This window comes from Astatotilapia calliptera, chromosome 1 (genome assembly GCF_964374335.1).
Source record: "Astatotilapia calliptera chromosome 1, fAstCal68.1, whole genome shotgun sequence".
Taxonomy (NCBI): Eukaryota; Metazoa; Chordata; class Actinopteri; order Cichliformes; family Cichlidae; genus Astatotilapia; species Astatotilapia calliptera.
Genome location: NC_137422.1, coordinates 7489803 through 7507281, shown reverse-complemented (window position 1 = coordinate 7507281; position 17479 = coordinate 7489803). Strand labels below are relative to the sequence as shown.

The 17479-nt window shown below is 39.7% G+C and overlaps 1 protein-coding gene across 2 annotated transcripts; it reads right to left on the bottom strand.

The window, feature by feature from the left end:
- Positions 1 to 1451: 1451 nt before the first annotated feature.
- Positions 1452 to 13410, bottom strand: slc67a1 (solute carrier family 67 member 1). Of its 2 annotated transcripts, XM_080303947.1 has the most exons (11): positions 13262 to 13410; positions 12945 to 13122; positions 9502 to 9599; positions 9240 to 9385; positions 8956 to 9088; positions 8619 to 8731; positions 7829 to 7939; positions 6244 to 6344; positions 5494 to 5595; positions 4106 to 4226; positions 1452 to 3847 (listed from the first exon to the last, which is right to left on the bottom strand). In XM_080303947.1, the coding sequence occupies exons 2-11, from the start codon at positions 13098 to 13100 to the stop codon at positions 3660 to 3662; spliced, it is 1269 nt and encodes a 422-aa protein (XP_080160073.1). In that variant the 5' UTR covers positions 13101 to 13122; positions 13262 to 13410; the 3' UTR covers positions 1452 to 3659. The 2 variants fall into 2 exon arrangements, with proteins under 2 accessions (XP_080160073.1, XP_026033394.2); XM_026177609.2 differs by lacking the exon at positions 13262 to 13410 and having other exon boundaries at positions 12945 to 13255.
- Between the last annotated feature and the right edge of the window lie 4069 nt (positions 13411 to 17479).

The window sequence follows — 17479 nt, the reverse complement described above, 5'->3', positions numbered from 1 at the left end:
CCTTCAGCTCCATCTGCAGCTCCTTTGACTCACATAAAGCGGCAGAGACAGGAGATTCAAGAGCATGCTATATTACTTATAACATGTATGTAACTTTGTAATTTTAACATGTTGTCGCCTCTTGGCCAGGACTCCCTTGAAAAAGAGGTTTTTAATCTCAATGGGACTTTTCCTGGTAAAATAAAGGTTAATAATAATAATGCTCCTTGTGTTTTACGAGCTGCACTGACACTCTACACCTATGGAAGACATTTGATGGCTTGGACTCCAGCGAGTAATGAGTGAGGGCAGGTGTGGGATCAGCCTGAAAAGATAGAATTCACACTGAGGCAGCTGATCACATTAAAGGTGAGGTTCACCTGAGCAGGGTGCCAACTAAAACTTAATAAACACATCCTTCCTATCTTCTCGCTTTGGCTTTTGGGGGTTTTACTTTAATCATCATTTAAAAGGTGTTTTCTAAACACCCTTGTAAGTAAATGCAGTTTTAATCTAGATTTTTTATTTTTTTATACTTTTATGCTTAGCTTCAAAACGTCTCTTAAAATATAATTTATAAAAATTCTGGAATATTCCTGCTATTTCTTTTTTTTTGGGGGGGGGGGGGGGGGGGGACGAAAATAAATCACCTCACTGACATCTGCCAACTTTTTTGTTTGACTGTTTGTTTTCAATCCAGGATTGCCGATCATATTATTTTAAAAACAACAACGACAACATTCAAAATGAGCTTATTTTGTAGAAACAATGAAAACACCTGCTCCAGATTTTATGACATCACTCCAACATGCAGCAGCTTGACAGCCAGAGGAAGCAGACTACTGTCCACACTGTGATGAAGGTTTTATTTATCCCTCTCAGAGTATGGAAATTTTTTATGTGAGCTATTTTTTTGATACAAATACTTTTTTTTTAAATTCACTTTTTATTTAACTCCAGACTTATTCACTCATCCAAATCATTCCAGACTGATCCGAGCTGCACAGAATAGCCAACTCTGGCAAAGGCAGTCCTCACAAATGTCACTCAATCCACAGATGCACGTATTCGGTTTTCTTTGCTCTTTCTTCATGAAATGTTGAATAAAAGAAATGTATTTGGAACATGTCTGCAACACTATGCAAAAATTATTTTTGCATGCCCTTTACATGAATGTTTGATTAAAGTTAATGATTTTAATAATAAAAGATAGACAATACCATTATGAAAACACCAATTCAGAAACTTCCTGATTAAATTTGATTAAAATTTTTTTACAAATCCCCATTGAAGTATATTTCTTCTCCATAATATGCATATTTCCTCTACCATCACGCAGCTTATATAAACAACATGAAGGAAGAGAAAAAAATCTCTTCCTTCATGTAGTTATTATGAACTGTGTGAAGGACGAAGCCTGGACTGATTTTGATTTTAAGATGATATTTCAACATTTTTTTTTTTTTACCAGATTTCTGATTTCGTTTTAAAGTTCAGGCCAAAGTAGATTTGTTCTTCGTGTTTCTTTAAGCATGGACAAAGAATTCACTTTAATTCAGTATATTAATATAACGCCACACTAACAGCTGTCTCAAGGTTCTTTATATTGCAGAGTAAAGATCTTACATTGTTAGACAGAAACCCTCCAAATCAGAGCAAGCCCTTGGCAGCAGTGGGACAGAAAAACTCCCTTTCAACAGGAAGAAACCTCCAGCAAAACCACGCTCAAGGAGGGTGTGATGGGTTGGAAGGATTTGGTTTTTCCTTTGGAATATCCAGGAACTCATATCGGCCTGTGTCATATTATTGAATTATCCTCAAGAAAGGCTGTTCTGACCTTCTGTTGAGTGTTTTTATCACCAGGTGCAGAGATTTGGCTATGGCCAGTTTTTATTTTTATACATTTGTGGTTTGTTTACTCTCTGAATTAAGTTCTCTCAGCATTTGCTTAAATGATTTCTTAAATTTTCTTTTATCTTAAGTCAAAACGTCAGGACAAGGAAGCCTATAAGAATACATGTAGTAAAAACGACATTTCTACCGGTACGCCGTGTGGAAGACCTCTCTGCTGCTAGCTCAGTGATGCGAGCTCTGAACATTTCTACAATTGCTTCATCTACAGCAGCCTGTCATTGAGCCAAGCTGTTATAGGCATTTCGACTTCTTTTTAAACACCTTCTTGCTAATTTCTTTGATCTTCATTAAGGCAGAGGACAGCTTTCAAGCACTTTCAGCCCCTCCATCAACTGCTTCATCAGACACTCTGTGTGGGTAGTCCATTCCTGCTAGCTCAAGTACTTGATACCATGAACAGGCTGACATATGCTGGAAATTTAATCTTAATCTTTAATCCTAATCTTTATTGTTACTCTGTTTACTATAATTACACCTGAGTCACCTGGTGTATAAACAAGAATCCCTATTCACACTGCGCTGTGTGATCTAGAGAGAGCAAGATACACACACAATCATGTATTTTGTGTTCATCTGGACTGCTTAGTTTGTATAAGGAGAAACTCTACTGGTGACACTGATGTCACTTACACAGCACACAGCTGGATGCTAAAAATGCTAAACCAAAACTGATCTGTGTTTCTAAACTGTATAAGAAATATACAAGAAATAAATAAAGAGTTAATGAATGCTTTAGGCCTGAAATATTCAATAATTTTAAATACAGCAGGTAAAATTAGTTTTGAACACGTCACCAGTTTTCTAAGTAGATGTATTTACTTTTGAAAAGTATTGAAAATATATTTTTCAAAAGTTAAAGTGAACAAAGGTAAGCAAAATCAGAGGACACTAGTTAAGCTCTGTAAATGTATTTTAGTTACTTAATTACAGTTGGTGGTTACTGGATATTGGGGGCACTTAAGACTGCCAAAATACCCAGAAACGCTCCAGCGACTTTATATACATCACATGTTTAACATGAGGTGAAACAGAACAAAAAAGGTTTGGTAACCACTGGTTTAATCTTTAACATGTTGTATTTTATCAGTTCACTTTTTTTCACCACATCATTCTAAACCTAAATATGAACAAGTAAATCAAAGTATTTTACTTACAGTGGTGAGTTGAAGCCTGGCTGGGTGATACTAAGGGTGTACCAGGACAGCACTGGCATCAAAGTCTCTGAACTATTCTGGCAATTATTATTATTAAATTTGCTTTTTTCCCCCTCACACATTTATTTATATGAAAGTTTACAGCCATTAAAAAGCATGGTTAAGATTGGTCCTTTTCAGTGCAAAGGCAAGTCTACAGTGCATTCCTGACTTTAAATTTATATAGAAAAAACAAAAGCATTTCCAAAAGTTTAATGCAAAACAATAACTTAAGAAAATTAACTTTTATTCTAAATTGTAGTAGCAATGGAGTTGGCCCTGTTTTCAATCATAATCAAACTGATTAAACTCTGATGTTTATGTGAACAACGAGCCAATAAAACCATCAGCCAGTAAAATAGAGGATTTGGTGCCATCTAGTGATCTGACACTGAATCAACAGAAACTTGAACAGCACAAAATCTGGAATAATGGGATATGATCTAATTATGGCAGTTACTAAAAAAAGGGAAATATGTGTGTATATGATGCTTGTTTTTAAAATCAACAGCTGATTTCCATCTCCTCTCCTTTTTTGAATTTTTGAACAAGTGAGACAAAAAGACAGAGGTGTCACTTTCGCTGCTCGGCTGTCTTGTTGAGTCGTCGCTGTAGCAGGTAGACAAACACAGCAATATTCACGAAAAACTGGATTAAACCTATAGAGGAAATGCCGTAGTTCACATACAGGAAGCCCCCTATAGTAGGTCCAACTGTGCGAAGCAGAGATTGAACAGATGCGCACAGTCCCAGCATTGTGCCTGCAAATGAGAACAAGATTAAAACTGGCAATAATTCTTTACACTATTTCACAATAGGTTCACCTGTAGTTTTCTAAACCATTTTATTTGATATTATTACATTTTATCTTGGAATGCTGGAGTGTCTTTGCTTCTTTAAGTTTAAAGCAGCTTTATTCAAATGCAGTCACACATCAAGTGATCTAAAATAAAGCTTTTTAAAAGTAGAGCCTGTCAAACACCATCTGGTTGTAATAAAGTAAAGCGGGATGGTCTCACCTGTGTCAGAGGACGGTACACTCTTGGTGAGCATGCTGTCTGTGATGGCATTAAACACACTGAGAGAAAACATCATCGGGAGGATGTTAAAGCAGAACTGCCACACATTCTGTATATATGCCTGTACAGAGAAATATCAGAAATAAACAGTTTTCAGCAAGGGGTTCAATGGCACATTATATTCATTGCTAGGTAATTATGTTTAATAGGGGTTGCTGTCACAACGAGTCCAAAGAAATGCCTGCAGCAGAACTCTAATGGGCTGTGCTATTGATTAAGTTTTTGCTCTGGATTTCTATGAGGATTTTTTTTTTTACCCATATTGTTCATATTGTTTCCTGCCCTCCTTTTAACTGTTTCTTTTTATTCTGTCTTATACTATTGCTCTGACCAACTTTGAAGGACTTTGGTCAACTTTGATGTATTATTATGTGCTATAGAAATAAATTTTGATTTGATTTGATGACACTCCCCAATTCAGCTGTGAATCCAAATATCTGTCTTAAGGGGCTTTGGCAGTGTGGCAAAGGGGTTAACTGATAGTGAGGCCTGTTAGGGGCAGCACCATGTACGAAACATGTAAATGTGGCTGTTAGCATATTGATGTATCAATTCAAAGCTCTGCTATGAATTGATACAGTTTTACGCCCCAGTCACAACTGGTGGTTACCAACCACTTGGCAACCACCAGTTGTTGGGGAAAATTGAGTATTTCTCAACTAGTTGTGAGTGGTTCACAGTCCATTGGAAGTCCCAGCCATGCAGGCCTAAAGCAGTCACCAAGCACTTGATATCCTCTGGTCACCGAACGCTCTCCATTTAATGTTTGCGACGGACATTTTCACCTTTCACTTTTTCAAGTTAATTAGTTGACATTCCTTCCATGCAAACTATGAGTGGCCGCAGTACTCTAGCAGCAACCAAACCAATCACAAAGAGGTTTCGGCTGCAGCAACCTGTTTGTGACGGATTTCACCCGGTGCCAACCAGCAATCTCAAGCTGTTGAACAAGCTCTTGGGCTCTTATCTGAGCTGCTAAACACCAAGAAACATGAACACATTCATAATAATAAAACAAACAAAAAATACCCTAACAAATTCACACTTGTACTTTTTTGAATACTTGTTCACCTGTATACAAGCACAATATCACAGAAGTTCAATACCAAGCAATAGTAAAAGTTGTAGTAAGATTTACTATTAAAAAAAAACCTCATGGTAAAAAAAAAGGGGGGTTAAAACTTTTCATTTTATTTGCATCAAACAATGGAAACATTTTTTTTTTCATCAAGCTAAGACAAGAGTTTTGCTTCTTAAAAAGAAAAGCTATGGAGTACTTGAGTGAATACTTTCTCTCTAAGGGGTGTGTGCTTATGTTTTGTGCATACCTGAGCCAGTCCCACAAAAGAGGACACTCCAATGGATAGAAGCAGCAATGAATTGTCAGAGTATCTTGCCGTAAGCCGACCGATCACTCCTCCTTGAATAACCTGAACAAACATCTGGGTTTTACTCATTTCATCTTGCAGTCTGGTATAAGCTTAAGCTCAACCCCCCAACATATCACATACAGTCCATTTGAAAAGTTTTCAGATCCTTTAGAGTTTTCTACAAAAAAAATAAAAAGTGAATCTTTTAGTCAGTGACCACTGGCTTCTTGGTAATCTCTCTGACAAAGACCAGACTACTTAGCTTAGCTATATTGGAATATCTTGGACGACTGTTGGTGGTTCCAAAAGTTCCCCATCTGACAATAAGAGGCTATCACAGGTTGGGTTTTTTTAGTCTGACAACTGCAAGACCTTAAACAGATCTGTAAGTAACTTTCCTAATTCATGAATTCAACTAATCACAGGTCTAATGAAGTTATTGAAGCATATTGGGGACTGTTGTTTCATGTAGGAACCATCAGAGCTCAACCCCAAGTGCGAGCAAGGATACGTCTGCAAACACTGTGTTTTATTCTTTCAGTTGTTAAAGAAAAACAAACAAAATACTCCAAAAACCTGTTCCTTAATTTGTCATTTAGTCTAAATTCAACAAGTGAATCATAAGTGAATTTTGGTCTGTAATATAACAAAACGTAGAAAACTTGAAAAGGCTAAAATGCACCAATTCATTTTGGATTTCAGTCTTACCATTTGGACGATGCCAAAATAGGCCATCAGGTAGCCATTCTGCTCAGGTTGCAGCTTAAAGAACTCCAGTGCAATGATAGAAAACATCACTTGAAAAATGCCTTCGAGCACAAAACAATTTTGTTAGATTTACATATGATTTATGATGACACCATCAAAGTTGGCTTTGTGTCTCTTTGTGGCAATTTAATTTTCTGTTTGCAAAATGTTTTCAGGGCTGCTTAAATGGCCTGTAAATGGCCTGTATTTATATAGCGCTTTTACTAGTCCCTAAGGACCCCAAAGCGCTTTACATATCCAGTCATCCACCCATTCACGCACACATTCACACACTGGTGATGGCAAGCTACATTGTAGCCACAGCCGCCCTGGGGCACACTGACAGAGGCGAGGCTGCCGGACACTGGCGCCACCGGGCCCTCTGACCACCACCAGTAGGCAACGGGTGAAGTGTCTTGCCCAAGGACACAACGACCGAGACTGTCCGAGCCGGGGCTCGAACCGGCAACCTTCCGATTACAAGGCGAACTCCCAACTCTTGAGCTACGATCGCTTAACTTCAGTGCTGGCCTAATATGCTGATTTACAATGTTACAGTTGTATTCAAAGGAGCTTGCAAAGAAAAGCGTCTGGACTTCTTTAAGTTGCTTGAAGACGTTTCACCTTTCATCCGAGAAGCTACACCTTGGCTCAAGATACGCCTTGGCTCAGGCGATTAGAGGATCATCAGGGGGTCCTTTTGTCCCTCTGTGGGGGGATACTCCCACTAGGTTTAAATCTGGGACTCCCCACCATTTGACGCTTCTCGGATGAGAGGTGAAACGTCTTCAAGCAACTTAAAGAAGTCTAGACGCTTTTCTTTGCAAGCTCCTTAGATTACGATGACCTGGATGACTGAGAACCTTCACAGACATGTTACAGTTGTATTTATCTTGAAGTTATTCTTGGTGCCATTTGTCTAAAGCCTGCTCCTGTAAGGCCAACTTCCCTTTACACAAACTTGCTTCCAATTGGCTGCTCCTTGCAATTCCAGAAGGTCCAGTTGGGGCTTCTGTGTACTCTGCCTTGTTCTCAAATTATCGTGTTCACAAGGTTTTCACAAAACTTCAGGATTCAAACTCATCAGAACCTTTTAGTAGAAACACCTATGGTATCAATTTGAAACTCCTATGTTGCCTTTTTCTCGAGTTATCCCATTCACAAATCTGGGGGTCCATGCTGCCCACCTGCCTGCCCAGCAGGGTGATGACGAACCCCCATCGAGCCTTTTATAGCTGAGCCATCACAAGAGTATGAAGCCTGAACATTTGGCTCACAGATGTTTGACCAGAATTATTTAAAATTTTGTCCTGGTTTAACATGAGCATCCACAAATTTAGCTACATATTCATACCCATTTTAATACACATAAATGTAAATGAGCCCAATCAGAACATATCACCATAGGTAACCTCCAAAAACAAAATGGCAAAAAAGAAAAACATTTAAAGAGTGTGTAACTTAAACACAGTGATATTAGGAAGAGACACAACATTTGTATATTGCAAAGGCTTAAACCAAAACATCTTCACACTTCAAGTCTCACCTGATGGCAAACCTGCGACTATCTTGATAATGAAAGTCTGCATCACTGTTGGAAACTTCATCAGCCTCGTAATCTCACTCAGATTGAATACTGACTTTCTTCTGTTGTCATCTGAAGTAAAATCAAAGTGCAAGAGGTACAATTACCATCTCATTATGTGTTATGTGTTTCTACCAATAAGTCAAGGTAGGATAACATGTATGTAGAGAAGTCCCAGGGAAATTTCAGTGCTGCTCTCGGATGAAAGGTGAAATGTCTTCTAGCAACTTAAAGAAGTCCAGACAGTTTTCTTTGCAAACTCCTTTGACTACGATGACCTGGATGACTGAGAACCTTTACAGACATTCCATACCATGGCTTTGGATTATTTGCAACCAAAAGGTGACTCTCTCCAAACATCTCTAAAAATATAGATGTATTACCTTTTTTCTTTTTAAAATACATCTATATGGAAAAGAATGGCACACTGCAATTTTAAGCACATTTGAGTATGTAATTATGGAAGATGATACAGTAACACAACATCAGAGACTCAGTGGTATTCTGATAATAATCTACCTGGATTATTACATGGAATTTTAAAGACTGGCATCAACGGTTTGCTATGAGATGATCCCAAATGTGAAAGAAAGAGAGTGACAAAATCCAGTTGAGTAATTTTTATGTGTGCAATGAAGACAGCTAGATTCAAATTACCAGCTCATCCCTGTTGTTGTGATCATGAAGCCAAGGCCACTTTGTACCTAGACAGCTGAGACCATTAGGTTGAAAAGAAGTAGGTATGTCTTACCTGTAGTGTTGCCTCTGGTTGTTTCAGCTTTTGTATTTTTGGGGATGAACTTTAAAACCAACAGCAAGCTGAAGGCACTCCCTGCAGTACCAAAACATGCAGTAAACTTCTCCCTGAGAAATACAAAGTAAAGGTGCTGTATGGGGGACACTTTTGGTAAACACACACAATGACTGAATTCCATGTTTCATAAAAGCGCAATATTCCAACCTAAGCCAAAATGTCTTCCTAAACCAGAGATGTTTTTTATTTCCTTTGGCTCTGTCAAAGAGTCAATGGTTGCTCAGGTTGGTTTCACACCAGTGCTGCTGTTAATGATACACACTGTGACACTAACCCATAGAGTTTGCTCAGCTGTCCGCCTAATGTGGAGCCAACTATCATACCGATGCCAAAACACAGACCAAGCTTGGATAAGGCGTCGGCCCGTTTCTCAGGTTTTGTAAGGTCTGTAACAACCATTTGTGATGCTGCAGACACAGGTGGGACAAAGAAGAAAATCAAGTGAAACTTGATTCAGGATAAATAAAATTAACATTTAGAATAAATCTGAATAAATGTAAAAATAGTTCAGCCACATTGTTAGCAAAGGATAAAAAAAACGGTAGGTTTGATGCTCACCAGGGAGGACATGCATAAAGACTGTGGGGATTTTATGGATGAACAACATGGCTGGAGTGTCTGCTGTGGCCAGCAGCAGAAAGAAGACAACAGTTGAAGCACATGCCAGGGACAAAGCTGTCCGTGCCCCAAATAGATCTGCAAACCTGCCAAAAAAAAAAACAAAACAGACCCTACAGTCACATTTTTCTACACTGTGTTCCGACTGTTGGCAAACAGTAAAGAGCAATGTCCAAGCAAAAAATAGCGAACAGAAACTCACCTTCCAAACATTGGGCCCCCGAGCAGCTGAATAACTCCAACTGTAGTTTGCAAATAACCAAACCACAACGTGTCGAAGCCGAGCTTCTTTGCCAAATACTATAGAGAGCAACATAAGTAAGTGACCGTTATTTTTTTGTGACAAGTGGTCACAAAACCGAGTAAAATAAATAAGGAAATTAAACACCATAAAAACAATACAAAAACAATTTAAGATCAAAACGAAAATAAAAATCATTAAAAGTATCAAAGAAAAGCCTGATTAAACTAAAAAAAGATTCTTAACTGGTTTTAGAAAGAGTCCACAGAGTCAGCTAAAGTTAATTGTTGCGAGAGACTGCTCTAAATCTCTGCCCTTTTGTATGTGGAATGACCATTAGATTCTGAGCCTGTCATCAAAGCCTACAAGCAGAGGTGTGCTTGGTAGAAGATAAGGCAAACAGTCCGGAGCCTGGCCATTAAGTGCTCTGTATGTGAAAACAAATTGTAGAATCTACTGAGAGCCAGTTTAAAGAATATAAAATGGTAGTGATTTGAGCTCGGCTGCTGAATGTGTTAATAGTCTTATTACAGTTCCCTTGCTTTATTGCTTTCGAAAGACATTAATGAGAATTTACCCAAGCCAGAAAACAAGGCATTACAGTAATCTAAGTGCAATGATGCAAATGCATGACTAATTTTCTCCAGATCCACCAAAGAGACCATATGTTGCAATTCAGAAATGTTACATAAATTAGAAAAAAAAACAGGAAAAAGACTCTCCTGGTAAGATAGACTTTACTGCCAAAACCCAGAGAAGAATCAAATATTACACCAAGACTTTAAACACTGGATTTAACTGCTGAACAAAATGAACTAAGACCAGTTTAAGACGAGGTCATTGTTACAGAACCAATCACTAAACAGTGGACTATCCAGCTGTTGGACCTTAAAAGACATGTACAACTGAATGTCATTAGCATAGAAGTGATAATGAGTGTCAGAAAATAACTTGTGTCTTGACAGACACAATAAAAGTACATCCTTGTTTATGCCAGTCAAGAGTTCGCATTCAAGGCCTTCCTCTTTTTTTTTTTTATTGATTCATAAACTTTAGAAGAACTGTGAACTAATACCCAGCCAACATACCAAGGCCAACATTGGGTAGATGTGGATGAACTGTGGGGGTGTGTGGGCAGGGCAAACCCACAGTCATCCCACCCAAGACCCAAGTGGGTGTGCTCACACAGGAACCACAGCAGTTTTGCCCTTTAGGGCCCCTGTATGGGTTTTCTAAGGGTAAGTTCACTTTCTGTATTGATGTTGTGGGGCAAATTTGCTACTGCTAGAAATGTGCTTAAGTCGGACAGCAGGGCCAAACCCCTAAGATCAGCAGGACCTTCATTTCTTTTCTATAGAACCATGAGCCAAAACACATCGCACTTCTGCAATGATAGTTTGGAAAAAAAATAATTTAAAAAGCAGAGAACTCCAAAAGCACCCAACCTAAACCCTACTGAAGCTGTTTTCACACATTAACTTAAGTTTTTTGAAAAATTTTGTCAGAAGCGTTTGTAGCACACAACATCACTACTGTACATATATCAGTTTGGGCGAGAGGACTGGGAGTGTGCAGGACACAAGACGAACACTTGTTTTCTCATTAGGGTAAATTGGCACAATATGATAGGGAGTATCTAATTTAATCTTGGCATTGTCACATGCACCTTTATCAGATTAAGAGAAAGGTTCAGAACTGCATTTGAGCAAATTGCTTCAGATAGTTTGGGATGAGCATGTCCTTGGAGTGAGGGTAAAGTACCCAAGACATGCTCAGCATATGTAGGAATTATTTCAAGACGGCTCAAGGTAACCTCATGAACACCCACAGCCATTATCACAGAAGTGGCTCCTTTGTCTAAACATTGTGCAAATATTTTTCACTTTGAAACACATTGGCTGGTTTGCTTGCCTAGTTCTGTGTAGGTTATCTCACAATTTAAATGGACTGTTTTGCTGAACAGTGCAGAAACACTGTCACTGTGGCACTCACCTGGCCCGAGGTAGAGCTGCTACCAGTTCAAACTAACTTCTTTTTATAGGATATCTTTAGCAGCAGAGTCATGTCATGTAAAATGGAAAGTGGTGACAGAAAAAGAGCTAAATGCCAGGTGAATCAATTTGATTTAAATGGGTTGCATTGTGTTGCAGGTGAACATTGGCCTTATTTGAGGAAGGTGGTGCTGCTGGTGTTAGAGTTGGTGGAGGTATTTGGTGGCAGCAATGAGTGTCCTGCTATGCCTTTTTGTTTTATCATATCTCAGCTTTGAGTTCAAAGTTGGGAAGATTTTACGTCACAGAATGAGAAGTTTTAGAGTCACTTATGTTTACTGCACTATGACTAGACTATGACTAAATGATGTGTTAGCTTATATTTTTAGATTATTATGAAATTTAAATTTCTGCCAGTTTCCTGCTGCTTCTTTTCCAAAATCCTTAATTTACATTTTAAAACATGATTATTTCCATTATGCCACATACATGTAGTTCTATTTAATCTATCACATTTAAAAGCTTATAGTTAAAAGGCGTTTTGATGCTTCCAATCATGTAATTTTGACTCCTGTTTCATGTGTGATAAGTGTGCCAAAAACTACAAATTTGTGCCCCTGGAAAGACAATAAAACATTAACTCATGTACAAGTGGGCTTTCTATGTGGAGCTTGCATGTTCTCCCTGTGTTTTCTTTCTAGCTTCCTTCAACAGTCCAAAGAAATGCATGGGGTTCGGTTAACTGGTGATTCTAAATTTGCCACAGCTGTGAATGTGAGTGACCCAAATTAGAATAACTGGAAGAAAATACATGGGTAGTATTCGATAATGCATTTCTATACTGCAGATTTGTTTTGTGTATCCAAATCTGTTGACTAACTTTATGTTTTCGATCACTGCAGTGGAACTAAATTTTCAATATCTGTTCTTAAGTATGAAATTTAGTAAAGATCCTAAGATTTAGCAATACAATACAACACTTTGCTACGTGTACATACTGGCATAGTTCTCATCCATACAAAGTATAAATACTGCCTATGTTCCTGAACAGCCACATATCTGCTGCTTTAACAAAGTGAATTTCACAAGTCTGGGACTAATAAATGTCATCTTATCCTATCTTATCTTGTCACAGTGATTAAGCACATTTCAAAGCAGGATGCTTCACTGTGTGTCACTGATATTCAGTGATATGAATACCCCTTCTCCAGTGTTTACTATAAGTGTATGTAATAGCTACTGTTAGTGTTTCATATAAGACCAGTGGTCATTCTTGCACTCTTAATTAAAACGAGATTTTCAGCCATAGCATTATCAACGTCAGTAAATCCAGCCTCAATCATAACTGTGCGCACTAAAGGGAATATAGGGACATTTCAGCTTCTTCTTCTTCTTCCCGTGTCATATACTCACAGGGGTTACTGAGAACTGTAAAAACATCCATGTGATATCCAAAGCGGCGATGAGATACACAGCGTAAATTGTTGTCATCCTCTGTGAATCGTCTGCGACATTTGAGGAAACAGAAGCTTTGTCCGTTTCCTCGTTTCTTTCACCTCTTCGACTCATTTTTGTTCCTTGCTGACAACAGCTGTAAAAAAAACCTTAATGTGTACTCTCTTCAACAAAAGTAAACTGGCAGACAAAAACGTCATTTGATCTAGCGACCTCTTGCACAAATTGTTAGCCAACCGGTACTCTGGTTGTACTTTGGAACATAAAGGCGTTACCAAGTTTGACGTTAGTCGGTTATGAAGATAGTTTCCGGTCTTTACACTGTTTGGTCATCGGTACAGGCGGACCTATCGCTGTCTTTATCTACGTATCAGCCAGAGCAGCTGCTAAAAAAAACAGCAATGGGCACGTAAACTTCTATGAAAGAAAATCCTCAGGAAGTGATGCTTTCAGGAACTCCTTCTAGGCTCGTACATTAAAGCATTTTCGAGATCTGTCATTTTCCCTGTCTCGTTTCGAGCATAACATTGATGTTGTTTTTTTTAATATGATACAAAACAACATATCACATGTCAAAACTGTAAGATCTTTTTTACTGAAAAATATATATTTGGGTTAATTTGTTTCTCGCTTTTTATAGCATTAGAGTTATTCAACAGTTAAGAGCCTCGTTTTTGTGTTTTATCATTTTATACTGTGCCAGTGTTTCAGTGAGAAACAGGTCTGTTGGAATATCTGCAGAATGGTTTTTGACATTCTCTTGTTAAAATTTGTGGAAATTGAGCTCCCAGTGCCATTCAAATGTGTTGTTTTATACATCACTGAGTTTGAAGTGGGAGGTGTGGTGTATTCATAATTGTCTCTGGTACATTTGTTGTATGGGCAGTATGTGTTCGTTGTTTGATTGTGTAATTACGCGTTACGCACTGGCAATGCATGCCGGGAGATGGTAATACAGTGAGTAAAGAGTTGGTCTTACCGCACTACCACTAAAGTTAAGTGATGTAGACCAGCGGGACTATGCTAAAGTGAGAGATAGCTTCCACAACTTTTTCATTGTCAGGAAAAATGTTGTTTATGAGCGTGCACGTTTTAATATGCGCAAACAAGGGCCGAATGAGACTGTTGATGCATTCATGACTGACTTGCATGCATTAGCAGAGCACTGTAATTACGGACCGCTCCACGATGAGCTGATAAGAGACAGAATAGTAGTGGGCTTGGCCGACACGAGGCTGTATGAGCTCATGCAGATGGAAAAAGACTTGGACTTGGATAAAGCTATAAATATGGCCAAGCAGTCAGAAGAAATCAAAAAGCAACAAGGTAAGGGCAGAGGTCACTTCCTGTTTTGGGAAGTAAGGTCAGAGAAGCTGCGCATGGTGACGGTCTAGCCGTGTAAAAGTCAAGCTAAGAAAGAAGAAATAAGCCCTAAGTTCCAGTTACACCAGTTTGTCTACTTGCAGGCCAAAGTGGTATGTTTGTTTATATTTTGTGAATTTTATATTGTAATATGTTTTAATGCTGAAATATAATTTTCTTGTACATTTGTATTCACCAATTCTACGGTGTACCTGTACGTTAAGAGAAGCACAGTAAACATCAGTAAAGAAGAACTCTCGTGTCTCTCGTGTATGTGTACAAGCCGGCATACAAATGTAATGCAAGTAAATGCGAAAACAGCTGACAGAGTGATGCAAAAGCACGACAAAACAAAGTTCAACATGTTCAAAAATAAAACTGTCAAAACACAACAGCAATATAGCAAGAGACAAAGTAATAAATGCTACAAGTGCGGAGGCTCTCCACATCCGAAACCCGAGTGCCCAGCAAATGATGCAAAATGTCATTTATGTGGAAAAAAAGGTCACTACCAGCGCATCTGCAGACAAAGCAAGACAGTGCAAAGTATTGAGGAGGAAGAGGAGCACGGTTTCTTCCTAGGCTCAGTTTCCAGTGACGGCCAGGCGTGGACAGCCATCATACAAGTGAAAGATGCAAAAATCACTTTCAAACTGGATACTGAAGCAGATGTGACTGTACAGGGAGTGCAGAATTATTAGGCAAATGAGTATTTTGTCCACATCATCCTCTTCATGCATGTTGTCTTACTCCAAGCTGTATAGGCTCGAAAGCCTACTACCAATTAAGCATATTAGGTGATGTGCATCTCTGTAATGAGAAGGGGTGTGGTCTAATGACATCAACACCCTATATCAGGTGTGCATAATTATTAGGCAACGTCCTTTCCTTTGGCAAAATGGGTCAAAAGAAGGACTTGACAGGCTCAGAAAAGTCAAAAATAGTGAGATATCTTGCAGAGGGATGCAGCAGTCTCAAAATTGCAAAGCTTCTGAAGCGTGATCATCAAACAATCAAGCGTTTCATTCAAAATAGTCAACAGGGTCGCAAGAAGCGTGTGGAAAAACCAAGGCACAAAATAACTGCCCATGAACTAAGAAAAGTCAAGCGTGCAGCTGCCAAGATGCCACTTGCCACCAGTTTGGCCATATTTCAGAGCTGCAACATCACTGGAGTGCCCAAAAGCACAAGGTGTGCAATACTCAGAGACATAGCCAAGGTAAGAAAGGCTGAAAGACGACCACCACTGAACAAGACACACAAGCTGAAACGTCAAGACTGGGCCAAGAAATATCTCAAGACTGGTTTTTCTAAGGTTTTATGGACTGATGAAATGAGAGTGAGTCTTGATGGGCCAGATGGATGGGCCCGTGGCTGGATTGGTAAAGGGCAGAGAGCTCCAGTCCGACTCAGACGCCAGCAAGGTGGAGGTGGAGTACTGGTTTGGGCTGGTATCATCAAAGATGAGCTTGTGGGGCCTTTTCGGGTTGAGGGTGGAGTCAAGCTCAACTCCCAGTCCTACTGCCAGTTTCTGGAAGACACCTTCTTCAAGCAGTGGTACAGGAAGAAGTCTGCATCCTTCAAGAAAAACATGATTTTCATGCAGGACAATGCTCCATCACACGCGTCCAAGTACTCCACAGCGTGGCTGGCAAGAAGGGGTATAAAAGAAGAAAAATGTTGATAGTGAACAGATCAAAACACTGACAGAATCCATGGATGGCAGGCTTTTGAGTGTCTTTGCAAAGAAAGGTGGCTATATTGGTCGCTGATTTGTTTTTGTTTTGTTTTTGAATGTCAGAAATGTATATTTGTGAATGTGGAGATGTTATATTGGTTTTACTGGTAAAAATAAATAATTGAAATGGGTATATATTTGTTTTTTGTTAAGTTGCCTATTAATTATGCACAGTAATAGTCACCTGCACACACAGATATCCCCCTAAAAGAGCTAAAACTAAAAACAAACTAAAAACTACTTCCAAAAACATTCAACTTTGATATTAATGAGTTTTTTGGGTTCATTGAGAACATGGTTGTTGTTCAATAATAAAATTATTCCTCAAAAATACAACTTGCCTAATAATTCTGCACTCCCTGGAATAGCTGACTCGGACTTATCAAAGATTTTTGCTAACGAACACAGACCAGTTCTCCATCAGCCAGAAAAAGCTTTGTTAAGCCCTGGAAAAACACCACTGGACGTTGCTGGTTTTACAAAGCTACAGCTCAACTACGGAGCAAAACAGTCAACAGAGAAGGTCTATGTTGTAAGAAACCTGAGCACTACACTGCTAGGCCTGCCCGCCATTACAGCTCTTGGCCTGCTGGTGCAAGTTGACGCGGTTTCAATGGACACTCTGAAGACTACTTACCCACACCAGGGCCAGTGGTGTTGGTTGAGGACATTCACATTACACCAGGGCCTGTGGTGCTGGCCAATACCATCCACATTACACCAGGGCCTGTGCTGCTCTCTGAGGCCATCCACATTACACCAGGGCCTGTGCTGCTCTCTGAGGCCATCCACATTACACAAGGGCCTGTGCTACTGGCTGATGCAATCCACATTGCAGCAGGGCCAGTGCTGCCTTTGAGGCCATCTTCACCCATCCAGGGCCAGTGGTGTTGGCTGAGGCCATCCACATTTCACCAGGGCCTGTGGTGCTGGCCAATACCATCCACATTTCACAAGGGCCATTGTTGTTGGCTGTGGCCATCCACATTACACCAGAGCCAGTGTTTCCTTTGAGGTCATCATCACCACACTAGGGCCTCTGCTGCTCTCTGAGGCCATCCACATTACACCCGGGCCTGTGTTGCTGGCTGATGCCATCCACATTTCACCATGGCCAGTCCTCCCTGTGAGGCCATCTTCACCACACCAGGGCCAGTGCTCCCTGTGAGGCCACCTTCACCACACAAGGGCCTGTGCTACTGGCTGATGCCATCTACATTACACCAGGGCCTGTGGTGTTGGCTAAGGCCATCCACATTACACCAGGGTCTGTGGTGCTGGCCATTACCAGCCACATTTCACCAGGGTCAGTGTTGTTAGATGAGGCCATCCACATTACAACAGGTCCTGTGCTAATGGCTGAGGCCAACTACATTTCACCAGGGCATGTACT

Bases quoted from the DNA above. Each gene is read 5' to 3' on its own strand.
- slc67a1 (XM_080303947.1), bottom strand. From the start codon at position 13,100: ATGAGTCGAAGAGGTGAAAGAAACGAGGAAACGGACAAAGCTTCTGTT. The intron at 9,600-12,944 runs GTGAGTATATGA...TGCTCTCTATAG, and splicing joins TACAGTTCTCAGTAACCCCT to TATTTGGCAAAGAAGCTCGG. The intron at 9,386-9,501 runs GTGAGTTTCTGT...TTTTTTTGGCAG, and splicing joins GGGGGCCCAATGTTTGGAAG to GTTTGCAGATCTATTTGGGG.